The following is a 27,600-nucleotide window of genomic DNA, read 5'->3' on the forward strand; positions in this document are numbered from 1 at the left end:
AAGAAAACAAAAGGATTGGACATGACATCTATCCATCAAGAGCTTTTCTTGTGCTAGGTATGCATAAAGTCCTGTAACAACAGAATATTTTTAAATACAGAGGTGTATTATCTCATTCGTTTAACCTAGGGATGCACCGAATTCAGGATTAGGCCTTTTTCAACAGGATTCGGCCGAATCCTTGTGCCTGGCCGAACCCGAATTTGCATATGTAAATTAGGGGCAGGTAGGAAATCACGTTACTTTTCGTCACAAAACAATAATTTTTCCCACTTTTTCCTTTCCTGCCCCTAATTTGCATATGCAAATTAGGATTCGGTTCGGTATTTGGCCGAATCTTTTACCAAGGATTCGGGGATTCTGCCGAATCCCAAATAGTGGATTCGGTGCATCCCTAGTTTAACCAGTAATATGTCTTTTTTGACAATGCAAGTTAAGGTACTCTGCACCCTTTGTCATTGTGATATCAGTACTAACCCCCCTACCAGTTATGGAAAACAGAGTGACTTCAGTCTTGACAATAGAAATCACTGGGAAACTATGATATCATGATCAAGGGGTGATCCAGGGACTAGTCCGATTGCCATTTTGGAGTCAGGAAGGAATATATTTACCTCTCTGAGGCAAATTGGAGAGGGTTTTTTGCCTTCCTCTGGATCAACTGGCAGTTAGGCAGATTAAAAAAGTTAAAAGATTGAACTTGATGGACGTGTGTCTTTTTTCAACCTAACTTACTATGTAAGGGGTGCAGGGGGCAGCACAATTGTCTTGTATGCCTAGATCAATTTAAAGCATATTTAAATACAGTGCACATAGAATAATGGTTACAGTGCTTCACTAATCGTATGTGCATGTGCCTTAAAGTTCTCTGTATTTCCCATACAAGATCCTTTTTGTAGGATGAGTGAACACGATTTAATGATAAGCTCCCGATTGAATGGGATTCCAGTTGACATGCTGGTAAATCTATACCCACTGGCTCTCCATGTGTCTATATATGGCTTAGCTTTTCTAAAGCAACCTGTAATACCATCGCTGCTTTCTAGACAACCTAAAGTGGTTTATACTTACAACCCGTTTGCAAACTCACTCATCACAGATGGAAGACTGGTAAATGTCAGGACTGGGATCAAAGCAAATGGAAGCTGAAATTTCAAATAAAATCTACATAAGCAAACAAAACCAAATAACATAGCCAAATAAACGATGCTCTTCCAACTATTTCAGCAGCATGCGTTCCACATAAAGCTCATCTTTACTGAAGTCCTATGCCAAATTGCACCCAAGGCATTTTGTGCAAAACTAGTTCCCACTTTATTATTATTATTCCTTAACTGATTCTACTACTATATTACTATCTTATTATTAGTTCAATAACATATATAATATAGAAGTTGGGTTCACAAATATCTGAATTGTGAGCACTATATGGCTCCTGGTTCCAGATAATAGCTGTGCTGTTAGATGCTGGGGACTGCCACTCCCACTAAAAAATATCGGGAACCAAATTAATAACACAGTAGGAATAAGGAATTTCTCAGATTTACATGAAAATTCTTCAAGGTGGCTATCATCTAAGCTTGGCAGGTGGTGCAAAGGTTCTTTTGAAAGAAAAGAGACTTCAAGTCCCACAATCTATCACTTCAAGTGGAAGGAGAGGTTGAACAACCCTGTGAGCCTTAAAGGGGGTGGTAAATGGTTCCGACAAGTTAGGAGAAAACTATCATAGTTTCCTTATAATCTGTGGAATCAGGTATGTCTGTGTAAAAAAATAAAAAAATATACATTTATATACAGTATATATAGATATATATATATATATATATACAATGTATATAATTGTTCGTTTATATATATCTTTTTTTCCTGGAAGTTTAGATAGTGTTTATAAACTTTTTTTTTTTTTTTTTTACATAAGGCCAACTGAATGAACTCATGTGAAAGGGGGTGTTTTTCCGTTAGTAATTACTTTGTATTTTACAGTGATTTTACAGTGTGATGTCTTTAGGCATTCTGTCCATATCTCTGGAAGCCCAGCATGAAGGCTAATTAGAGCAAGATTTTGGTGAGCACAGACCCCATATACCAGGGACAAGCCCCATTTTAGGACCTTGGGCCCTGTGAAAAGCGTCCCAGTACAGAGTTCCTGTCTGCAGCTACTGGCTTAAAGGACCAGTAACAGCAACATTTTATTTTTTTTAATTCATTAGCATACAACGGAAAAAACACAGACAAATTAAATTTTGAAATCGCTAAGTTTACTGAAACTCTTACGATCCTCTTCAGAAAAGGTGTCAGGGCAACAATCCATCGTGCGGTGCTCGATTACTCCACCCTGGCTATCTCCTATAAGGAAGGCAGGGAGGAGAAATCGAGCGGCGCAAGATGGATCACCGGATCGCCTTTTCTGAAGAGGAGCACAAGCGAAGTTTCAGTAAGTTATTTCTTAATAAAGACTTAACAGTTTCAAAGTTTAATTTGTCTGTTTTTTTTTCTTTGTATACTAATAAATTTTAAAAAAAATTTGATGTTTCTGGTCCTATAAGAGTAGCCCAATTTTTTTGCTTCCCTCACAATACTGCTATGATGATGCTACTTTTTGCATTGACAACAGCAGCAATTTGACAGCGGTGAGAGTGAGGGGCAAATTTATTAAGGGTAGAATTGAAAATTCAAATTTTTTTCTATGGTCAAAACTGTCAAATTCGACTAGGGAAATATCCAAACTCAATTCGAATTAGATTTTTGAGATTTAGCATACGCTGGCCCTTCAACAATTCGCCACCTAAAACCTGCCGAATTACTTTATAAGTCAATGGGAGTGGTGCAGGGACAAATTTGGAGTTGTTTGTAGCCTTCCTGACATTCAAGTTTTTACAGAGAAAAGAGTAGAATCGAGTTTGGTCAATTAGATTCGAGCTTTTGAGTCGGTAAAATTAGTCCGAGTTTTACATATTTGATTTTATTAATAAAATAGTCGACTATTCCGATTTTGAGTAAAATCTAATTCATGTGAGTTTAAGAAAATTCACTTGAATTCAAAATTCGACCCTTCATAAATGTGCCTCTAAGAGTACCATTTTTATTTTCATTTTTTTTTAAAAAAACAATTGTGCTTTTTTTTTTATACCTGATTTCTGGATAATTCTTTATATGCCAGTAAAGGAAAGAAATATGGCAAATACTGGCAACTTTGTCACACGATAACTGAAGATCTCTCACCTGCAAACTTTGGAGCACATTTAGAAAATCATTCATTCCTGTAAGATGCTCAACATCTTGAAAAATGGCCACTAGGAGTGTGGGGGTAATAGCAATAGATCGGGTCAAGAAAACTCGTGCAAAGCGAGACCACTTCAAGTTCAAAAAACCCTAAAATGAAAGAATGCTAATATGTAGTAATCTATACAACTGTGTGACAACATTTATACATATTTTTATATGTGTGACATATATTTGTGTTTACAAAATTTGTGATAAATGAGACCATGAAGTGCTGAAAATAAATAGGAAATGATCCCCCAACAGCAAGCTAAAACTCTGCTGGTCTCTGTGCTAATCAGTCACCTACTTTTGAGTCCCTATTAAAGGAGAATGTTGTTTTAAGAGCAACATGAAGACCATTATAACTTTTATTTAGACGTTCATCAACCAGTACTATTAGACTAATCAACTAGTGAAGGCTGATATTGCAAATTTACCAGTTTTTATCCACCTAAATTACCTGGATATAGATTATACAATGCTCAACTAATGCATAATCAGAACTCGTAGCCAATAATATTCCCAGTGCAAAGAGAAAGTGAGAGACATACCTCCATTACAAACTGCCCAGAGTATGTGCCAGTCATTGTGGAACTCTGTCCTGCTGCTAGAATGCCCACTGCCCAGATATAGAGAGCTGGAGCACCGAAAAAACATCCCAAAACCACACCCTGCAAGACAAAAAAAAAAAGAAACAATACATGAGTATGAACAAACGTTAACCAATCCCCTACATTATACTTGTTCTTGGGTGCCAATATCCTACGCTGAATAAACTGCAAAGTAGTACTTGCAACAGGAGTCTGCACACTCGGTGGTACACATTTTCAATCCCCGAAGTTTGCCAACACAAATTTTTAGAGACAGTCTCTCTCTATATATATATATATATATATATATATATATATATATATATATATATATATATATATATATATATATATATATATAATTTTAATTTTCGCTGTTTGGTAAAAACCTAAAAGAAAAATACAGTACATCTTACAAATATATAAAATCATTAGTATACGAATCAAAGACAACTGTGACCTTTGATACAAAACCCCCATAATCTGAAGAATGCGGTTTCACAAGTGTCACACTAGTGGGTATACCTGTATCTGTGGATGTTCACCACTGTAGCAGCTTAATGCACCAGATTAATCTAAATTCAAATCGAACTTAGGCAACTAAACTTTTCTAAATAAAGTTTTATATTTTGCCCATTTATCAAAACTTTTAGGAACATTATTAATGATTGGACACATATACCTGTGGAAATTTGTCAACATGTGTTTGACTGCTTTGAGCAGAATGTATTCTTCTTAAGGGAAGTTTACTAAAATCAACCTAAATAATATTGCTTAGTGTGTGAGAAGGATTCAGACATTTGTTTTCTTTGCTGGGATGAATAGTTCCTGTGCAGAGAATAAATTATCTGCAGAAACATTGTGAATGTGTGAATGGGCTGTAACGCTTAAGCTGCAGGAAAATTTACAGATACTAGGGGGCCGATTCACTAAGGGTCGAATTTCGAAGTTAAAAATACTTCGAAATTCGACCCTCGGATTGAAATCCTTCGACTTCGAATATCGAAGTCGAAGGATTTAGCGCTAATCCTGCGATCGATCGATCGAAGGATTTTCCGTTCGATCGAACGATTAAATCCTTCGAATCGAACGATTCGAAGGATTTTAATCCAACGATCGAAGGAAAATCCTTCGATCAAAAAATCACAGGCAAGCCTATGGGGACCTTCCCCATAGGCTAACATTGACTTCGGTAGCTTTTAGCTGCCGAAGTAGGGGGTCGAAGTTTTTTTTAAAGGGGAAGTACTTCGACTATCGAATGGTCGAATAGTCGAACGATTTTTCGTTCGATTCGTTCGATTTCGTTCGAATTCGAACGAATTTAACCAATTCGATGGTCGAAGTACCCAAAAAATACTTCGAAATTCGAAGTATTTTTCATTCGAATCCTTCACTCGAGCTTAGTGAATCAGCCCCTAGATGTTGTACAGGTACTGCAAAATAGAGTTGGATGCTTTTTAGAAAATGAGAACATAGAAATTTACTGTACTGATACATACAGAATAATGGGACTGGTGCTACACCCATACCAGACTGAATTCCCCCTCCCTTCTCAGTTAATTTATTTTTTCCTTTAACTGGATTAGCTAGGAGCGAAATAAGAATTACCTGCTAGACAGCTTCAAATGAGTTACCTTTGAAAATACTTACTCCTTTGAAAATGTCAACTTTCAGAGGGTCTGTGTTATTTGGAAATAAGTCACTTTGAGGGCTACTCGTATTAAGGCACTCATAAAACTGTAAATAGAAAGAAAGAACATGGTAAGTGACAAGATAGGTGCAAAAGAGCACCGCAAATAAATACTGCATCTTTAGCACACTTTATTACTAACATCTGCATAATGCTAACTAACCTCAGCCCGAAACGCAGAGTTGCAGCAATGATGGAAACCACTCACAAAAATAGTATTTCTGAATGACTAACCGCTGAAATGATAGTCCAGGGAAGCATCCATATTTACCTGATTGTGTAGGTTGTGCATTTAAAGCTACAAGTATTCAAAAACCGTTTATGTTTTGAAATGAATAAATATTCCATTGTGTCAGAGAAAGCTATTTGCCCAAAGCCTGGGCTGAAAACTCAGCTAACACTGCAAGTAAAACATTGTAATTATACATTTGCATTCAGTCCACGCTGGATAAAATCATTGAGTAGAGGTCAGGACTTACCACTTCTTGGTTCGTCTTTCCATAAAAGGCTTCAGCAAACACAGCAACCACAAAAACGTTGATGAGGAAGGAAATAAATAAAGCAATGCTTGATTCAATGAAATAGTATTTATTGGCCTCTCGGATTTCTTTCTTGTTTGAACGATTTATGTCCCTGGACTGAACAAAATAAGTAACATTAGTTAGAAAGAGACCTTACACATGACAAGCAAAATACACTTAATCCACGGCCCTGTTCACAGTTCAAGAACAGGGCGAGTTCCTATTCCACTGTATCCAGACTGTCAAAACTTCCTGACCCAAATATACAACCATACACTTGCGTATATTCCCCTGTATTGATGGATATGCTTTCTGTAGCTACAACTGGCTCAGCTAAAAGTCTTGACAACTCATAAGATGTGGAAAATTGTATTGCAGCAAGAGTTCACACCACTGGCTAGTGTGCTTAAAATAACTAGAAGTTCCCTGTCAAGTCATTGACTTTTTAAAGACAAATAGAAACAGTGGTGCTTGAAAGTTTGTTAAAATGTTATATGAATGTGACCTAAAACATCATCTGAATTTCAAACAAGTCCTAATAGTGCATGAAGAAACCCTACTTAAACAAATAAAACTAATTTATTATATTTGGTAATGTATTTATTGAAAAAAAATTATCCAATAACATATCTGTGTGTGGCAAAAGTATAATCGAATCCTTAGGATTATTAAATCATTTGAAGGTGAAATCAGAGTCACTCGGATGACAGTCAGGTGTGAGTAATAGAACGTGTTTAATTTAAAGAACGGGGGATCCAGTAAAGCCTGATCAACCATACAACACATTTGTGGATGTGTATCATGGCTCGAACAATGGAGGTGTCTGAGGACCTCAGAGTTGGTGATACCCATAAAGCTGGAAATGGTTACAAGACTCTAAAGAGTTTGGACTTCAATAATCAGCAGTCAGACAGATTGTGTACAAATGGAGGAAATTCAAGACCATTGTTACCCTACCCAGTAGTGGGCGATAGGGATGGGCGAATTTTTTTTCCTTGTTTAGTATGGCGGCGTGCGTCTAAGAAGAAAAAAAAAAGACGTGCGACAAAAAAAACTTCGGCATGCGGCAAAATATTTTTGACACCCATAGACTTTAATGGGCGTCGGCGACATTTCTCCGGTGGCAAATTTTTGGCGAAACGAAACGGGTTAAATTCCCTAGTGGTCGACCATCAAAGATAACTACAACTGCAAGCTGGCTAATAGTCCAGAAGTTACAAAGGAACCCAGGGTCAATGTTAAGCAACTGTAGGCCTGTCTCACATCGGCACATGTTGACCCTCAGGCGATCACTAAAAAGCAATTGTGTGTATGGCAGGATAGCAAGTAGAAAGCCACTGCTCTCCTCAAAAAATATTGCTGACCATCTAGAGCAGTGATCCCCAACCAGTAGCTCGTGAGCAACATGTTGCTCTCCAACCCCTTGGATGTTGCTCTCAGTGGCCTCAAAGCAGGAGCTTATTTTTGAATTCCAGGCTTGGAGGCAAGTTTTATTTGCATAAAAACCATGTGCACTGCCAAACAGAGCCTCAATGTAGGTTGACAATCCACATAGGAGCTACCAAATGGCCAAGCACAGCACTTACTTAGCACCCCAGGAACATTTTTCATGCTAGCGTTGCTCCTCAACTCCTTTAACTTCTCTATGTTGCTGACATGTTCAAAAGGTTGGGGATCCCTGATCTAGAGTTTGCTAAAGCTCATGTGAACAAACCAGAAGGATACCGGAAGAATGTTTTGTGGATGGTTGAAGCCAAAACAGAACTTTTTGGCTTAAATGTGGAGTGTTACATTTGGAGAAAGAAAAATACTACATTCCAACATAAGAAACTTATCTCATCTATGATGTTCATGGTGGTGGGAGTGTTCTGGTTCTGAATGTTCTGAACTATACCAGAGAATTCTAAAGAAAAATGTTAAGACATTTGTCCATGAATGGCTAAGGAAAAATAAAGTGAATGTTCTGGAATGGCCATAATCCAACTGAAATGTTGTAAAGAGACCTAAAGTGAGCAGTTCATGTGAGGAAACACACCAATATCCAAGAGCTCAAGCTGTTCTGTATGGGGAATGGGCTAAAATTCCTCCAAGCCGTTGTGCAGGAGATCACACTGAAAACTGAGGGAAAGTAAGTGAACATCAATTCATTTACTTTTGCCACACACAGAAATGTTTAGATAATTTTTTTAAATACATGACCAAATATAATACATTTTGTTTCATTTGTTTAACTAGGTTATTTTATCTACTTTTAGCTTACCAGCTTCTGCTCAAACGCTGCTGCTGCTGCTACAAAAATCTATTGGAATGGAATCTACTGAAAAACGTTTTTGCAGTCCACATCGTAGCATTTGCAAAGTAAGTGTATTTCAGAATATCCCAAATTAAAATGCACAGTAGCTACAAGATGAATAATTCTTTGACTACTCCTATGCATGAAAAAATGTCTATAAGGGTATGGGGAGACTGAGCTGAATCGTGTGAATAATTTAGCACCAGTTTCTAGGCTCTTCTTAAAGGCGCAATATTGATCAACATGAGTGCAATGAATAGGGCTTGTGCTGAAAATAGTTTCTGCATTTGTTAAATTCCCCCCAAAAAATCTGTTTTATTAAAAAAAAAAAAATCAATGTTGTGTTATTCCTTGAGCTAAGCAGGGCAAACAAGGATACTGCAGCTACTCCATGTCTGGTCCTTGCGAGGTAGATAATTAGAACAACCAACTCCATTGCTCCTTTGCTGAAACTGTTTTGTTAGACAAAGTCCATTACACAGGGAGATTATCTGTTCATCATAAACAATTTCCTTGTTTGCCCTGTTTAGCTCATAAATAACAAAAACCCGGACAGTTTGTGATTAAAACAACAGGAAAAACTATGTTCAGCAGAAGCCCTACTTATTGCATGCATGTTGAATGGAGGGGGTTAATATATAATGCACCTTCAACTATCATTTACAAATCTCACCATACCTATATCAATACATATATAGGAAAAACCATGACTTCTATATAACATGCTGGGGCCCTCTGAATATTGTAAAGTGTTTATTGTGCCAACAAACCAGCCAACATTTCAGGGCACTAGCCCTCTTTAAAAACTTGAAAAAACCTTTATGTACCCATATATTACATTTCCCAAAATTGACAACATCTTTTCGCTGTCCCATACAGGCAAGCAGTGTCTTATTTCCTGGATTTTTTTACTGTGTAAATACAGAAGAAATGCACTTTTACTTTTACCTTAACCAAAGCCGAATGCAGATACATGTTGTGTGGCATGATTACAGCTCCCACAATGCCCACAGCCTGCTCCAGCTGAGGGGACCCACAGCCTTTACAGTACGGAAAGAACATGCCTTTAAGAAGCTCCCCTTGGTTAGGACTAACTCGGACATACTGAAAGAAAGATAAGAAAACTTGTTGATTTCACAACCGTAGGCATGAACACTTGGAATAATGAGAGGTGCATTCATGAGCTGCATAAAACATAAAGTGATCTTAAATGGTAATGAAGGAGAGTTACATTAAGCTACATTTTTTTCTTACCAAACACATTAAAACCAACTTCGAAAAGTTGCTTATAGTAAGCATAATGTAATTTTTTGGGTTTACATCACCTGAGTTATGAAACGGAATAAATAGGCAAATAAAAGCCAAACATAAAAACTACTATTAGCAACATTTAGAATTTGAGACTCTGAGCATATCTGAGATAAGACTATTATATGTCCCACCTCTAAGGGTAAGGTCACACGGGGAGATTCAGTCGCCTGTGACTAATCGCCTCTTCTTCTGGGCGACAATCTCCCCAAATTGCTTTCCCATGCCTTCCCGCTGGCTATAATGAAAAATCACCAGCGGGATGGCACTCACGGCGCTTTGTTTTCCAAAGTCGCCCGAAGTTTCCTTGTGAGGAAACTTCCTGCCATCCTGCTGGCATTTTTTCAGAAGAAGAGGCGATTAGTCGCCATGTGACTAAATCTCCCCGTGTGACCTTACCCTAAGGACCACAAACATGGCTGTAGCAATAAAATTGCAGTGTGATATAGTATGACCCTAAATATATTGACAGATACTGCAGTCATCATCTCTGTCCACCATTACATACAATTTAAATATAACCTAACCTAGCTCGGAAGGATTTACACCTAAATTGGGAAATATTACAGAATGTATTTTTCCCGTACAATATTTTTGACCCTGAGCTGTTCAGTACAAATCTCTTATAAAAAAATACAAATGGCGTACCTCATAACCGAATGTAACTGCCATAATTGTAATAAGGAACCCAAAAAATGCTTCCAGTTTCCGCAGACCTGCAAGATAATGGAATATTGCGTGAAATGGTTGCTTCACAACCCATGATGATAAGTTGCTGCACTTTTTCCTGAATATGATAAAACCAGTGAATGCAGGAGGTGTAGGAGTTTCAGGACTGGTGCCAGGTAACAGGCAGTTAGCAGGGGTGGCCATGGCCTGGCAAGAACTGGGCCCAACAGGATTTTTCCCATTATACTAGTGGGCCAGTCAGACCATGATTCAAGTGTCCACTAGAGATATCTCACTAAAAACTTTTCTGCTTTAACAAGATTTGTTAAAAAAAACGTTAAATATCATGCTTATATTTTATACTGATATTAAATGGCATACTCTACTGGTGTATAAAGACCCTAAACTGGCAGTTAGACAGGTTAAAAAAAGTTAAAAGGTTGAACTTGATGGACATGTGTCTTTTTTTAACCTAATTTACTATGTTACATTACAAATGTGTATCCTATATTCCATCACTGCTATCGCTACAAGATATACAGTAACAAGAAAACCTCTATGTGTTTATAAGTAACTGGGAGAAAATTATGAACAGAAATTTTCCCAAATGAAAACATCCATTTCCCAATTCACCCTTTCATAAATATATGCTTTGTTTCTCTTAAATGAAATCTGCAAATAGAACAGATTCCTTCTTACCGTACTTGTCCAGGAAAAGGAAGAAAAACGTATCAATAATTGTTATCAACACTCCTCCCCATAACGGTATTCTATAAAGAGAAAATAAAGATCAAAATAAAAGATCAAAGTACATATTCTAAGTAAAAGGAAATAACTGACACAAAGACTGTTAGTAATGGATCACTTTTGATATGGAAACATGCTGTCTTTTACCTTAGCATAACAGTAAACATGGCATTTTGGACTGGGTGATTTGCATCTGTTCTGTGAGCCCTTTAGTCCACAATTAAGTTTCTCATCATGTCTCTCTACATGCAGGATTTGTGCAAAAGGCAGGGTTTTTTTTTTTAGATTTTTTTGTACTGGAATCAGTTATTTGAGTAAATTTTAATTTACAGTATCTTCTAGGAAAGGAAGCCCCCCATAAGATAGATTGGATCGAACTGTCAATGAATATCTGACACCCAACTGCTGCATGAAGACAGAATGAAGAGAAACAGATGCTGAGAAAGGAATAGTGAAGATGAACTTGATTATTTCAGAAACAGTACAGAATTTTTAATTGACTATATTTAGAAAGCTTCTTATTTCAGTATGATGAAGAGTATATTAAATTTCCATTTTCATGAGAGTTCCCCTTTAAGATCCCCTTTATCAATGCACAACTCCTATGTGCAACAGAAAATACCAATTAAAACATGATGCATAACAGGCTCATAACCAATTTTGAGAGAAAGGTTTAACAGTTGTCTCACACACACACACACAAGTTAAAGTTTGTAAAGTCATTTCTAAAAAGATCATAATAAAAAAAAAGATCACAAAAGCAACAAAAATCATAAAGTACTTACACTCCAGCAGACAACAGATTTAAGGCAATAGCAGAGCCTATGACTTCCTGCATATCAGATCCAATGATGGCCAACTCTACCATGAGCCACAGAATAATGCGGGGCACCTAGGAGAGGAGTCAGTTCAAAGTTATGCTTCAGTGCAGCTGATTCAGCCAATTATAAAGCATATATATTTAACAAAAAAAAAACACAGAATAAAAAAAAAAAATTCTACACCAATTTATCAATCAAGATTTTATGAATAGGTTGGTTATAAAATGTCTTATGGGCAACACAAAATAATTAGCAATAAAATGTCTTGTGTATAACTAGGCACTGCAGTCTGTGGAGAACAAGGGGTATCACCAATGGGAGCTTCAATTTGTAGAAAATGTGCTCCTGTTAAAAGAGAGACCTGTGTGGGGGAGGCAGTGATCTTTAACTTACCTTTGGATATTGTCTGTTGCACATTTCAGCTAAATGAAGGCCTGTCACCACTCCCAGCCTGGCTGCTAATCGCTGTAGTAGAAGACCAATGATGGTTGCCGTCAAGAGAACCCACAATAGCTGAAGGAAACATAAGCATTAAGGGGGTGATTTATAAATTTTCGATTTTGAGTTTTTTTGCACAAAAACCTCACAAATCCAAATTGTATTTTCATAAACTCCAATGTTTGCTATTTATGAAGCGAAAAAACTTGAATGTAAAACTTCAGCATCTCAAAGCTTATGGGTTCAGGTAGAAGTCAATGGGAGTCGTCCTACGCAAGATTCAAACTATTTTATTTATTTAAGATTTTTTTCAAGGAGATTCTTGAGCTTGTAAACTTCAAATTCTTCTGTTTTTTTTCACGAAAATATTCAAGTGAGGTTTTTATTTCTGATTTTTTAATAAATAAACAGACATTCGACATTTTTTTAAATTGTGAAGTAGAAAAAAAAACTCTAAAATCTCACAAATTAGATTTTTGATAAATAAACCCATAGATTTTAAATTCTAGCATATTTATGCATGAAAGATTATTACAGTACCACTGTAAAGATACATTTCTTATCTTTGGTCCTGCTGAGCATAATCCCTGAGCTTCATTAAAGGAGAACTAAAGCCTTATTAAAGAAGTAGCTAGAAATGTTGTACATTATGTTTTGGGCTTCTGTACCAGCCCAGGGCAACCACAGACCTTTAGCAGCAAAGATCTGTGTCTCTAAAGATGCCCCAGTAGCTCCTCCTCTTCTTTTCTGTTGATTTACTGCACATGCTCTGTGCTGCTGTCACTTACTGAGCTTAAGGACCCACTCACAATATACAGTACATATAGAATAGAAATGTCACAATATAAGACCGATTAGTAATTAATACAGATAATTTCTACATGGCAGCACAGAAACCAGTGCAACTAGTATCAGAATTTAATAATCAGCCCTGTAGCATCAGCTTATATTACAGGCCAACCTCATATTCTGCTTGATAATTTGCAACGACCCCTAAACTTAGCTTCTCAACAGCTGCTCAGAGCCCACTGAGAATGTGAGTGTCACAGACACTTTCCAAGATGGTGATCCCCAGTGACAAGTTTGAAGTCCTGGATCATTGCTGCTATTGAGATGCTGAAAATTTAGGCTGTTGCAAGAAGTTCGGGATGTAAAAAATGGCATTTTTAGCCATATTTATTTTTAGGGTTTAGTTCTCTTTTAAAAGCAGCTGATAGAATTGATACAATAGTTTGACATATTCTAACAGATGCTGCTGAGAAAAATATCAACTATTGTAGAAAATTGTAATAGTTAACAATTTGCTTCCAGATTTCTAAGCTGCTAAACTGAAACACCAGAGACCAGCAACATTACATTTTATACTTCAATTTTGGAAAAACAGTAAAAAATTAACTGCAACTGAAAAAAATGTCTTTATTTCTAAAAAAACAAAAAAAACAAAACTGAACTGAAAAAAGTTTTTGGAAGGTAAAAACCCCTTTTAAAAAATAAAAAATGCGCTATGTTATCCCTGCAGCGATAATAAAACGAAGAACAGTAACAGAGTTATTATATGTAGCAGAGTTAAGTCACGAGCAGACTCCACTGCACTGACATGAAATCACTAGCCCAAAATGGACAATACCAAACTAAGAACCTCGATATTGTCTGAATACTGGAGCAGCAGAACGCTGTACTCAGGTTATTTTCTTATCTAAATATGTCCCTATAAACAAAGAAATACTAACCTTAAATCCTGCCACTGATCCAGACTGCAGATCCGATTCTATATTTCCTGGATCCAGATACGCTATGCTCATGAGAAAGCCTGGGCCAGTGAAGGCCCAGAGTTTCCGGAAGCTGAACCATGAGTGCTGTGGAAAATTAAAAAAAACAACAATCACACATTTTAATACAATGGAATGATAATTATATATTCAGCATTTTTAGGTATTGGCACATTAAAATAACTGCTATTAAAATATGTCTCCTATATTACACAGATAGCTTTATGAATGCTTAATGAATGTTCTAAAATACATTTCTGTGTTACTTCTAAGAAAGATCAGGGTAAGCAACTCCTCTTAGTCTCCCAACAATCTGCAACCCTCAACAGTTGGACACTACAGACCTCATGGTAAGGCTAAAGTGATATCAAACATATACAGTACTAAAGCTCTGAGAATACTGTAGCTTTATTAAAGCTACAGGTTAAATGCTGACCTGTACCATTGTCAGTGAAAATAAAGACTATTTAAATAGTTCCCCCTTGTTTGGTATTTATAGTTATACAGGTATGGGACCTGTTATCCAGAATGCTTGTGACCTGGGGTTTTTCCGGATAAGGGATCTTTCCGTAATTTGGATCTTCATACCTTAAATCTACTAGAAAATCATGTAAACATTATAGGCTGGTTTTGCTTCCAATAATATCATTATATCTTAGTTGGAATCATGTACAAGCTACTGTTTTATTATTACAGAGAAAAAGGAAATTATTTCTAAAAAATGGATTATTTGGATAAAATGGAGTCTATGGGAGACAGCCTTTCCATAATTTGGAGCTTTCTGGATAATGGATTTCCGGATAACAGATCCCATACCTGTATGTTTAAAAAAAATAATACATGCCATCACTTTATCCTTGCCTCAAGAGTTTATGGTCTTCTATACTTCCTTAGTAAACATACCGTTTCATCCTCCGGAATTGGTATCTTCTCATCAAAATAGGTGGTAAATGGCTCTGCTTCCACCATTGGCTCAGGGCTATCATCACTGACATTATGTTTGGGACGTCTCTCACCTGGCAGATCTTCTAAGGGGAAAAATACAAAGTATATGAATGTGGCTTCTAACATAGTGTAAAGCACTGTGAACATATGGATACAATGCTGCATATATACTCAGGGAACAGGATACAATATAAGGTACTATATAAGGATTAGAGTAAAAACAATAAGGAAATAAAGGGAACGTGTATGCAGCAGATATTCAAAGGGGTTGTTCACCTTCCAACACTTTTTTCAGTTCAGTTGGTTTCAAATTGTTCACCAGAAATAAATTCTTTTTCAACTACTTTCTATTTGTGACCGTTTTTCTAATATTGACGTTTAAAGTGGACCTGTCACCTAGACATAGAAATCTGTGCAATAAAAGCCATTTTCAAATTAATGGCGCCCGTGAACTCCGAGGCCAGAATCTGCAGGGAGGGATGAGTAAAAAATTAGGGGCATTTGCCCGGGGGGGGGGGGGCAGGTAGGCTGGGGGGAGGAGGGAGGGGGGTCTACCCAGGGTAGGGGGGAGGGTTTTTTTTATTACAGGTTGAATTCTCCTTTAATAACAGTGTCCACAAAATGGCACCTGCCTGCTTGCTGTGATTGTGAATCCCAAGACTAAAAAAATAAGATTTAAAGATTTAAGTAATGAAAGTGAAGTTTATTTTCCTCGACTAACACCTTAAAATGAGGTTTGGAACTTTTTAGACAGGTCCCCTTTAAAGTTTCATTTTCACCTTCTAAGTCTTTCTTGAAACAGCTCGGGGATGGGGGGTCGCAGACTCTGTAACTGTTCTAAATTGATAAAAAAAAAAATGTATCAACGAAATATATCCATTTAGAACAATTACAGAGTTTTCATTGATATATTTTTTATCTTTGACCTTGCTGATCAGAATCCCTGAGTTTCATTAAAGGCAGCAGTAGATTTTAAAGGCAGCTGTTATAATGATACAAAAGTTGCGAATATTCCCACAAATGCTGCTGAGAAATGTATTAATGAATGGAGCAAATTGTAGCAGTTCAGAATATGCACCTGGATTACTGAGCTGCCAGACTGAAACATCAGAGACAGGTGAGAGAATGTTAAACTTCAAATTTACATTTTGGAAAAAGATACAACAGGATTCTGCTTTTCCCAACTGACAGAGGGTAGGACTGTTCAGTTCTCTGTACAAAGGCATATCAAAGAAGTACTCTAATACAGTGAAACCTCAATTTATATCCCCTGATATTATGTTTTCCCTCAATATATAATGCAAAATACATTTCCCTGATTTGACACTATTTTTCTGGCACCCTGAGTAATGTAATGTAAAATGGGAGTTCTACAGTACTTACCTCCCTCCCAGGGGGAAACACTCTTCTCTGTGTACATTGGAAGCTCTTTCTACCACTTGAAATTACAAATAAGGCCTCACTGACAATGCTAATGCCTTTAGAATGTCTATCTCACGTGCACCACCAACTTGTAGTCTCACAAGTGCAAGATCAGTGAAGGTCTAATGTGAGTTACTTCCCTTGTCATGAGATTCAGCACAAGCAAGCTATACATAAATATAGATGCAGAAGAACTGAATGCAGTATTACAGCTAAAATGCTGTGTCACATATCATCTGACTAAGACATTATGGATAGTGCTGTGTCAGTTCTAAGCACATGGTTTGTGCAATTTTTGTGGTAAAATAGCTTTTCTCAGACAGAATTTTAAAGCCTGTTTGCTTGTCTTGCCTCACTAAACGCTGTGGCATGTGGCCTACAAGGCTTTTGTCAGCAGAAAGTTAAGAATTCTGCTGACCTGATGTTATACACAGCATTTTACATGTTTTTCCTCTGAACTCTGGGTAAACGCTTTCCGTAGGTTTACTACAAACACAAGCAAACTATGAATGAATATTGAAATATGAAAAGACCAGCATAGATTTTAGATCGTTATAGTTAAGGACACAGTGATTATACAAAAAAAAAATCACAAGTGTATTTGCTAATTATGAGGTGTGTTTTGGTCTGTTATCTATGCACATTCGGTACAAACACATACATACTGTATAGTACCGTACTCTATTAGAATTGTTTTTTTAAAAGAAGGAGGAAGATCAAAGGTTCAAACTAGAGTCCTGCAGCAGGTCGGGTACCTGCGGGTTACCCGCAAAAACCTGCGGGTAGAAGTTCCAGGTGTGGGTATAGACGTGGGTCGGCGGTTCTTCTCAATAGCGATTTTTACTCCTTTCTTCTGATCACACCTACTTCCGATGATGTCACTTTCGGTTTACAATGACAGCACTTCCTGATTCTCGGGTTGAGGATAAGGTACTTACGGGTCGGGTAGCGGGTCCAATCGGGTAAGAATGCGGGTTGCAGATTTCGGGTACGGGTTCCAAAAAATGGACCCGCGCAGGACTCTAGTTCAAACCAACTAGTGCTGCCTTTGCAGTGTTCATACAGGACAACCCAGTTGCAAAGCAGTAGCAAATAGATATATCCAAGAGCTGGGGATAGTAAAGGCAATATTCTGTTGTCATGTAGCCCTTCCCCAACACAGGCTCATCCTCAAAAGTAATTTTGCTGCTGGAAGCTCTGCACCCATGCTCATAAAAATACTCACCTACGCCACACTTAGTCCTTGCTTGTAGCTTCCAAAACTGCAGCAGCTCAGCCATACCCCTCTCTCCCAATGAGCTTCCATCCATTCTCCCTACTTCAAATGCTCCAAAATAAGGTCAACTCCTTGTTGATTAGGAGGAAAGGTGCAAATAATGGTCTCATGAGTATGAGGATAAAGCCAGGTGTGACTTGGAAAAATACAGATTAAGGGCTTAGATCATGAAACTTCATAATGATTTGTTTGGTGCACTGGGGATGGTGAAAGCCAAATGGGACCCCATTTAAACTTAATAAAGGTATAAGTGCTTGACGTAAGGTTTTAGTGCAGCTGCTTACCATCTAATTGCTGGTAATTCGGGTCTGACATGATTGTAGGTGTCACAGGCAACTGACGATCTTTGGTTTAGACCACATGAACTAAAAAAAAAAATATATATTATATTATGGTTACACAGTACAGACATTCTATTCATTGCACAGTACAGCCATATTTTCCTTTAAAAAAAAAAAAAACAACTGGTTACACAAATGCTCCCTGAATGCATGCAATACAATGCTTTCATGACTACATGTATTTAGATATGTGCTACTGATACTCAAAATAGCATTCAACGCAGCAGAATATTAATATGTCTGATAGTAAACATATAGTTTTTATTCACAGCAAAACCTATGATGGTTTTTAATGCAGTGGAAAATCCAGAAACAGTTTAGTACAGGTATGGGATTCTTCATCAGGAAACCCGTTATCCAGAAAGCTCCCATAGACCCCATTATAATCAAATAATCCAGATTTGTAAAATGATTTCCTTTTTCCCTGTAATAATAAAACAGTACCTTGTACTTGATCCAACCTAAGATATAATTAATCCTTATTGGAAGCAAAGCCAGCCTATTGGGTTTATTTAATCTTTACATGATTTTCTATCATTATTAACATGTATTTATATAGCGCCAACATATTGCGTAGCACTGTTTCTATCAGATTTAAGATTTGAAGATCCAAATTATGGAAAGATCCGTTATCCGGAAAGCCCCAGTGCCCAAGTATTCAGGCCTGTACAGATTTACCAAAGCTGTTACATGAATCAACCCAGTGTAATCAAGTGGTTTGAAAGTTATTTGTAAATGTAACTAAAACAGTATTTATTTGTAATTATTTGTAAATGTAACTAAACAGTATTTGTTTGTCCATTTCTGTGATCCCTGATTAGCGTTCAGAGTTGCAAAAGCCAGCTCTTCTCCTGGTCTGTTAATCTGGAGGCTTCTGTTACACTGTTACAGCTGTCACAACCAGATGTGTAGACAATATAAATAAACTGCCTTAAAAGGAACAGTAACGTAAAAAAATAAAAGGGTTTTAAAGTAATGAAAATATAATGCAGTGTTGCCCTGCACTGGTAAAACTGCTGTGTTTGCTTAAGAAACACTATTATTGTTTACATAAATAAGATACTGTGTAGCAATGGGGGCAGCTATTCAAAGGAGAAAAGGCTCAGGTTACACAGCAGATAGCAGATAAGCACTGTAGAACATAATGGTGTTATCTGTTATCCACTATTTAACCTGTGCCATATAACCGTTTTTCAATTTCCGCCATTGCTCCACAGCAGCTTGTTTACATGAACTATAGTAGTGTTTCTGAAGCAAACAGGTCAATTTTACCAGTGCAGGACAAAAGTACATGATATTTTCATTACTTTAAAACACTTACATTTTTTGGTGTTACTTTAAGAGCTAATTACATTTACAAATTACTGTAAAACTACTGAAAATGTTTGATTACATATATATTCTAAATTTGCTTAAGAATTAAATGTACTTTGTGCAAAGAGCAGTTTTCCCCTTTAAACACTGCGACCCTATTGCTCAATATTGTTAAAGGAACAGTAACATCAAAAAATGAAAGTGTTTTAATGAAATGACAATATTATGTACTGGTGCCATGCACTGGTAAAACCAATCTGTTTGCTTCAGAAAGACAACTGTAGCTCATATAAACAAACTGCTGTGTAGCCATAGGGGCAGCCATTCAAGCACAGGGTACACAGTAGATAACAGATAAGTTCTGAAGAATCCCATTGTATACTACAGATCTTCTCTGTTATTTACTGAGTCTCCTGTGCCTTTTCTCCTTCGAATGGCTGCCCCCATGGCTACACAGCAGCTTGTTTATATAAACTATAGTAGTGTTTCTGAAGCAAACACACCTGATTCACCAGTGCAGTGCAACAGTACTTTATATTTTCATTACTTTAAAGCATTTTAATTTTTTGGTGTTACTGTTCCTTTAATTCGATCACCCCCCAGGACTTATAATAAGGCAGCATTTCTGTAAGCTTTACCCCCCCCTCCCCCCTTATGTTTCACTGTAATATGGAGTCAACAAGAAAACTCTATTAAAAGTAGTCTTGGTGCATTGCATAGAAATCAGGAGAAGAAGGCTCATGTACTTTATCTAGCAATGGGATGGAGGAAGCACCTAGAGATGAATGAGAGAAGAGTCAGGCAGGTGACCATATTATCATGTTCTTCATATCAATTTCCTGATGATAGTGTTGCCAGATTGTACAAGTGTTCTATTCTTATATAGCTCAACTGAGATCAACGAGCAATGACAAAATAATTTTAAGGCTACTTGTGCAACAAAGGAGCAACTGTCTGCCTCTGAGACCAGTATAGTATATATATATATATATCCTCCCCTCAATGCTGTAAACTGAGCTCAGAGCGAGCAGGGAGAGTCTCAGGCAGGAAGTGATGTCACAGCAAGCTAATATGGCAGCTGCTATCCTAAACAAACACGGAGAGCTTCTAGAGCCGTTTTACTCAGGTATGGTAAAGCATTCTGCAGAATAAATATAGTGTTATAGCTTGCTCTATTGTGGCTAAGCTATTGGCAATAAACTGCCTTGGTAGCTTTCCTTCTCCTTTAAAGATATACCATCTTCATATATTTACATCTCAAAACAATGCATACATTAAAATCCAAAACTTAAATGACATTTTCCTGTAGTTGCTCAATGTCAGGAATTCTAGGGAAGATTCAGTTGCATGATAAGTGACTGTCCGTGGATGACCCAGTATGGGTGGAGTATATGTATCTCAGGCCTCATACTAAATCTGGAACTGTAACTTTATGCTCTTACACAATAACATTCTGCCATGTTTTATAACAAGGAGACCAAGAGTAGTTCCTGCTATACAAAACGGTACCATGGAGATTTACTTTGCTCAGCTCACTCATTTCCTAAGAAAAATGCAAATACTGTAATATATTTTCAGATATCTTAAGTTCAGCTAATATTTAAATAACTAAAAGTAAGCCGACTGCTTAATTGGAGCTATAGCCATCTGTACAGTGAATCTTACTGGTATTTCAACTATGTCAGGTATCCACTCCTGGCCTTCAACACTGATTCACTCTCTATTTTAATTCAACGCTGCTTCACTCTCTATTTTAATTCCACACTGCTTCACTCTCTATTTTAATTCAACACTGCTTCACTCTCTATTTTATTTCAACGCTGCTTCACTCTCTATTTTAATTCAACACTGCTTCACTCTCTATTTTAATTCAACGCTGCTTCACTCTCTATTTTAATTCAACGCTGCTTCACTCTCTATTTTAATTCAACGCTGCTTCACTCTCTATTTTAATTCAACACTGATTCACTCTCTATTTTAATTCAACACTGCTTCACTCTCTATTTTAATTCAACACTGCTTCACTCTCTATTTTAATTCAACACTGCTTCACTCTCTATTTTAATTCAACACTGCTTCACTCTCTATTTTAATTCAACGCTGCTTCACTCTCTATTTTAATTCAACACTGCTTCACTCTCTATTTTAATTCAACACTGATTCACTCTCTATTTTAATTCAACACTGCTTCACTCTCTATTTTAATTCAACACTGCTTCACTCTCTATTTTAATTCAACACTGCTTCACTCTCTATTTTAATTCAACACTGCTTCACTCTCTATTTTAATTCAACGCTGCTTCACTCTCTATTTTAATTCAACACTGCTTCACTCTCTACTTTAATTCCACACTGCTTCACTCTCTATTTTATTTCAACGCTGCTTCACTCTCTATTTTAATTCAACGCTGCTTCACTCTCAATTTTAATTCAACACTGCTTCACTCTCTATTTTAATTAAATACTGCTTCACTCTCTATTTTAATTCAACACTGCTTCTCTCTCTATTTAACTTCAACGCTGCTTCTCTCTCTATTTTACTTCAACGCTGCTTCACTCTATTTTAATTCAACGCTGCTTCACTCTCTATTTTAATTCAACGCTGCTTTACTCTCTATTTTATTTCAACGCTGCTTCACTCTCTATTTTAATTCAACGCTGCTTCACTCTCTATTTTAATTCAACGTTGCTTCACTCTCTATTTTAATTCAACGCTGCTTCACTCTCTATTTTAATTCAGTACAATAAGGTACTGTATGAAAAGATAAACTTAAGGTGGCTATACACAGAGAGATCCACTCATTTGGCAGTCATCAAACGAGTAGATCTCCCACCTTCAAATGCCGACTTCCGGTTACGCGTCTGCTCGCCCTGCCCCTTTTGGTGGGCAGGGCTATAAAAGGACCCCGGAAGCGCGGGCGGGGGCTGAAGCAGGGCTGGTTACGGTCTGTTGCGGGTCAGGAAAACCCTGACCCGCACATCACTAATGTGCGTTTCCTCAGATACAAAAATCCCTCTATAGCCATAATGTTCTGTTTAAGGTGTTTGGCCATAAGCAGGCATATAGAACAAATATTTGTATGATGCTGTGAACATGTATGGCAGCCTGCCAATCCCCATCATGGGAATGTACTATGGATATAGGTTAAATAAGATACTGGGCTAGGACATGGTTCATCCGCAGGTGAGAATGTGAAGATATGCAGGTAAAGTGACATGTTCCTGTTAAAATCTGAATGTGTCACTATCCCTCTACAATTTTATAATCCTACCCAACTAATTCCACCCACCCTTTAGTATCTGGCAGTCTAAAGAAACTCTTATTTACCAGCTGACATGAGGTCACCCATTCCGAATAGAAGAAAGCGGTTCCGTCTAAATATTCGGATTTTACAATGAGAGCTGTGAAGATGTGGAATTCTTTCCCCGAATCAGTTGTACAGGCTGATACATTAGATAGCTTTAAGAAGGGGTTGGATGGCTTTTTAGCAAGTGAGTGAATACAGGGTAATGGGAGATAGCTCATAGTACAAGTTGATCCAGGGACTAGTCTGATTTCCATTTTGGAGTCAGGAAGGATAATTTCCCCCTCTGAGGCAAATTGGAGAGGCATCAAATGGGGTATTTTTTTTGTCTTCCTCTGGATCAACTGGCAGTTAGGCAGGTTATAGACTTAGAAGGTTGAATGGACGTGTGTCTTTTTTCAACCTAACTTACTATGTAACTAAATTGTCTAGATACTGTAATTAGTGCAGTCATCTATGTCACCCTTGCTGTCTTTGCACACACAAGGCTCATATAAAGTCACTTACATGTCTGCCTGTTCCATTATTAGTCACCATTCCTAACTTTCCTACACCACAAGGCAAAAGCCCCCATTTACTGCCCAATGCATTTAGCCCCATACTGGGTGGAACTGTGCATGGATGTGTTCACTGATGCACTTATGTATTCCTGCAGCGAGGCAGTAACAGTAAATGGCATAATGGTTACACCTACTGATAAATAACATTTTATCTTTCACCAACACACAACATTCGTTACAAAAACTACAAGTTTTCTGTTAGATTAACATACCAAGAACGATGCACTTAGAAATGACTAAAACATGGACAAAGGGTGAAGCTGTTCAAGTAACAGGATTACTCTGTCTAAGAAATAATTATAACTGTCTCATGGCTACAGATACTGTTATTCTTCATTTACATAGTGCTGACATGTGGAATCCACGAGTTTTCTGGAAAAGAGGATAATGTGGAGAACCAAAAACCCTAGCCAAAACCATAGCTGGGTTGTAATTATAAAGCTGAAAGTATATCTTAAAGCCTTTGGCACAACATGCCTTTTTGTCTGCCTGCGGAGAAAACACATGATGTGCTATTAGCATTAATGTCGCAAATATATATCCATGACTACGGAAATTTTTAACTTTATGTCAGTAACATGGTTTGTGTTTACCCAATAAAAAGATCTCTCAGCCGTGTGATAAAAAAACAAACAATGGTGACACATCCAAGGAGAATGTAGTTTTTACTTACATAAACTACAGTATATACAGTGTCAGAACAAATATCCTGATTCTTTAGTGTCACCAGCCTCAGGCTCATGGCACACGTAGCTCTTTTAAGTGTACGTAACCTCTGTTCCTATAGACCCAAAAGGGGACACCAAAGATGTACCACATACCTCCCAACTGTCCCGTTTTTTGCAGACAGTCCCAATTTTGACAGCTCAACCCGCAGTCCCATATTGTTACTGAAATGTCCCAACTTTATCTTTGATCTCCTGCACTGAACAGCCAGAAAAAGATACAATATTTCTAACTTAATTGGCTTTTGGCAGAGAGCCCAGAATATGTGGTAGGTGCACTTAGATTCATGTGTTACAATTTAAGATAAACAAAGAAACGATTGTAACAATTTAAGAGCAGGTCTCTTGGGGAAACTGTGACTTGCAGCTTAAAGGGCAATTCACCTTCATAAACAAAATTGTAATAACACATAAAAACCACAGAAATCTGTTCAGACTTTCATAAACTGCCAAATTATGTAAAATGAACACGGTAATTAGGGGTGTGACCAAAATTCGCATGGTCAAAAATTCCACCGCGTAGAGCATGGCAAATATTTTTGTCCCTCTTTCTATTTCCAAAATGTTGGGAGGTATAGTACCGGTACTGGCATTTTTCAGTCCAGTGAATATTTCCAGGCTAAAAAGTGGCAGTAGGAGGTGGGAAGTTTGGGCACTTTCTAAATATCGCCACAAGGGTCTTAGCAGTTATTCTCAGTGCCTCAATCTTGCTTCTCCCAGCAATAAGCATTGAACTGGTCTCTAACTGCTGCATCCTTGAACCCAGGAGATCTGTACAATATAGGCAGCCAGTGAGTAAGTGCTAATGTTGGGAACCTAAGGTCCTACCTATGGTAGTCTCATATTTTCAGATCAATAAAAATACAGTAGAACCCCAATTTTAAGTTTCTCTGGGAAAATGTAAAGCCGGGGGAAAAAAACAGCACTTGCCTGGATGGGACCACAAAAAAAAGCAGACCCAATTCCAGGAAAGTCGGGTAAGTACAAGATGGGGTCTACTGAATTGGTTTTTCCTTGTTCTATGAGAAGCTCAGAAACATTGTTGTTGTTGGAGAATCTAGTTGTGGTCAGCATTCCCCCTACAAGAGACATTGGGTCTTCCTCCCTTTCCCTGCTGTTCTGTGTCCCATGGGTGCTTACTTAGACATATACAGATCACAGAAATGGAAAATTAATCATACTTGTCGGAATTTTCTTTTCTTGGAATGGAACATGGCAATCGGAAAAAAATAAGCACCTATCAGATGCACATGACTCAGGAATTGTATGAAGAACAATGAGATATTGAAGTGGAAGTACTTGTTCTTCTAGTCATTAATTAGCTGTCCTTCCACGTGTCCTAGGGGTGGTTAATCTATAGGTGCTACTGCAATGTCCTAGTCTGGCAAATTAAAATTCTGGTCAGATTTGAATTTTTATATTTTTTAACCAACTAATACAGAAATCAGTCATCTTATTAGGCCCCCAACATTCCCGTTCAACATTTTTGGTAGGTGTGCAAAATTATAAGCCAATAAAAATATAAATGAATAACCAGTTGCTAAGTACAAAAAAAACTGGATAAAAATACATGAATACTGGCAATTTAACGAGGAAGCAATGTTAATAGTATGAAGAGATGGAAGGGCAAATCCAACAAGGAAAGCCCACTGCTAAGCAGACCAGATCACCCCTGTAAATTGGGGGAGCTCATAAGAGAAAAAAAAAAAAAAAAGAGCAGTAGGAATTCTTTATAAGAAATGCTCTCTGTAGACTGGCAAAGACAAAGGGGTATATTTATAAAAGAGTGAATTAAAGATCGCCACAGTCCTCTAGAGTGAAATTCCGTCACTCTCCAATAATTTCTATGGGATTTTGAAAGGCATATTTATCAAAGGATGAACTTTCACCAACTGATAAAACTTTTAAAAATCCCAAAGAAATGAATGGAGAGTGGTGAAATTGCACGCTAGAGGACTGTGGTGATCTCTAACTTCACTCTGTGATAAGTATACCCCATAATGTGAGCTTGTGAAGAAAGAGAAGGCTTGGATACTTTTGTAACAGCAGCATTGCATAAATGAGAAGGAAATGTTAATGTGCAGAACTGTAATGCAAATGTGTGACCACAAGCAAACAGATCAGCAACAGGAAAGCCGAAAGTATTACCAAAGACTGAGGAGTGAGCACAGACAGATCAATGGTTCAGTTTAGATACTTGCCCTATATAGAAACTAGGGAAGAAAGGGTAACAGCAAATCACCTTCACCAGACCACAGAGCACACGTTGCAGCTTTTCAGACATGTAACCTGCGCTGTAATTCTCTGTCTTGTCACAATCAGAGTAATATTATTTCACATCACAGCTTCAGTACATCACACTCACATTCTGATGGTGTTTTGCTGTGGCCATCCCGCTTGTTTCAGGTCTGTCCAAATCCTGCATGTGTGGAGGACCCTCCTAGGGTAAATGCTATAATGGTGACATGATGTGAATTGCTCTACAGGTTCTGGCCCTGCCACTATAGTTTTTCTGAGTTGTGCAGATTATGTTTGTGCCTGGCAAGGACACTGGCTCAGCAAAGGGATGTGAATGGTGTCACAGTAACTTGTTTACAAAGTTCCTACCACAGCACCTTCCAGTTAGGGCAGTACTTGGTACACTGCATTTCCACATAATATTGCTATCTGGGTTACAACCCAGGGGAGCATCTTATAAATAACAGGAAAAGTGTGCTTGCATGCCAGACATTTTAACCAACATAAATATGTAAGTACTATTCTGGGGAAAGGCTGCTAACTTAAAGGCCAATTTTTAGGTTGAAACTGAACATCCCAGGAAAAAATGGCTTCCAGTCTATCCATGGATCTACCTATGCATAACTCATAGAAACAACATGGATTTGTTTCAGAAAAAGTACTGTCTTAGTCAGGAGGCACCATAGTGGTTAAGTCCAGTGCTTCTGCTTTGCAAAGCTTGGGTCTGGAGTTGGATTCTAGCCTTGGTGCTATCTGCAAGTAGATTGCATGTTTCCTCTATGTCTGCATGGCTTTTCTCCAGGTACTCCCTTCTCCTCCTCATACAGAAACGTTCATTAGCTCCTGAGGGAATTGAGCACTAAGGCAGGGATTGATGTAAGTAATAATCTCTGAAAAGCACTGCATGAATGTGTTAGCGCTATAAAAATAATACAACGTTAATGTTATTTTTAGACAAAAGAAGCTTTGAAAATATAATGACTTTCTGTGCATTTCCCACTTGTGAAAAGAAGGCATATGGCTCTAAATATCATTTATTTATATAATGCCGCCACATTTACACTGCACTTCAGAGATATTTCATAATTTACAAGAGTCTCTGCCCCAGTGGAGCTCACAGGGTAAAGTCCATATCACATTCACACACACTATGATCACTTTTATCAGGAGTCAGTTAAAGGAGAAACTCCCTGGAAGCAAAGGCCAAGATCTGCTTCCACTGCACATGTCACTAACCATTCAGATCTTCTGCCCATGACAGCAATCGTTCGAAAGTTATGTCTGACAAGTTCTAGTCACAGTCACCCTTTGATATCGTTCAATAGTCAAAAAAATGTTTTCGTTAGCTTACAGAAATCTTTAAA

At 37.6% G+C, this 27,600-nt stretch overlaps 1 protein-coding gene across 3 annotated transcripts in view; it reads right to left on the bottom strand.

Moving 5' to 3' along the window:
• slc11a2.S (solute carrier family 11 member 2 S homeolog) overlaps positions 1–27,600 on the bottom strand; it is a 41,856-nt gene that overhangs the window by 13,345 nt on the left and 911 nt on the right. Inside the window, exons 2-14 of one of the 3 annotated variants that reach the window (XM_041584445.1) lie at positions 18,038–18,118; positions 15,014–15,135; positions 14,072–14,197; positions 12,297–12,416; positions 11,868–11,974; positions 11,035–11,105; positions 10,315–10,382; positions 9,307–9,462; positions 6,024–6,182; positions 5,505–5,591; positions 3,816–3,935; positions 3,223–3,372; positions 1,072–1,145 (exon numbers count right to left, since the gene is read on the bottom strand). In XM_041584445.1, the coding sequence (XP_041440379.1) occupies positions 1,072–1,145; positions 3,223–3,372; positions 3,816–3,935; positions 5,505–5,591; positions 6,024–6,182; positions 9,307–9,462; positions 10,315–10,382; positions 11,035–11,105; positions 11,868–11,974; positions 12,297–12,416; positions 14,072–14,197; positions 15,014–15,135; positions 18,038–18,068 (1,391 nt within the window). In that variant the 5' untranslated portion in view covers positions 18,069–18,118. Of the gene's footprint in view, positions 1–1,071; positions 1,146–3,222; positions 3,373–3,815; positions 3,936–5,504; positions 5,592–6,023; positions 6,183–9,306; positions 9,463–10,314; positions 10,383–11,034; positions 11,106–11,867; positions 11,975–12,296; positions 12,417–14,071; positions 14,198–15,013; positions 15,139–16,438; positions 16,583–18,037; positions 18,119–27,600 lie in introns of those variants that run through there. The other 2 variants (XM_041584444.1, XM_041584443.1) reach the window with 2 other exon arrangements.

This window comes from Xenopus laevis, chromosome 2S, assembly GCF_017654675.1.
Source record: "Xenopus laevis strain J_2021 chromosome 2S, Xenopus_laevis_v10.1, whole genome shotgun sequence".
Taxonomy (NCBI): Eukaryota; Metazoa; Chordata; class Amphibia; order Anura; family Pipidae; genus Xenopus; species Xenopus laevis.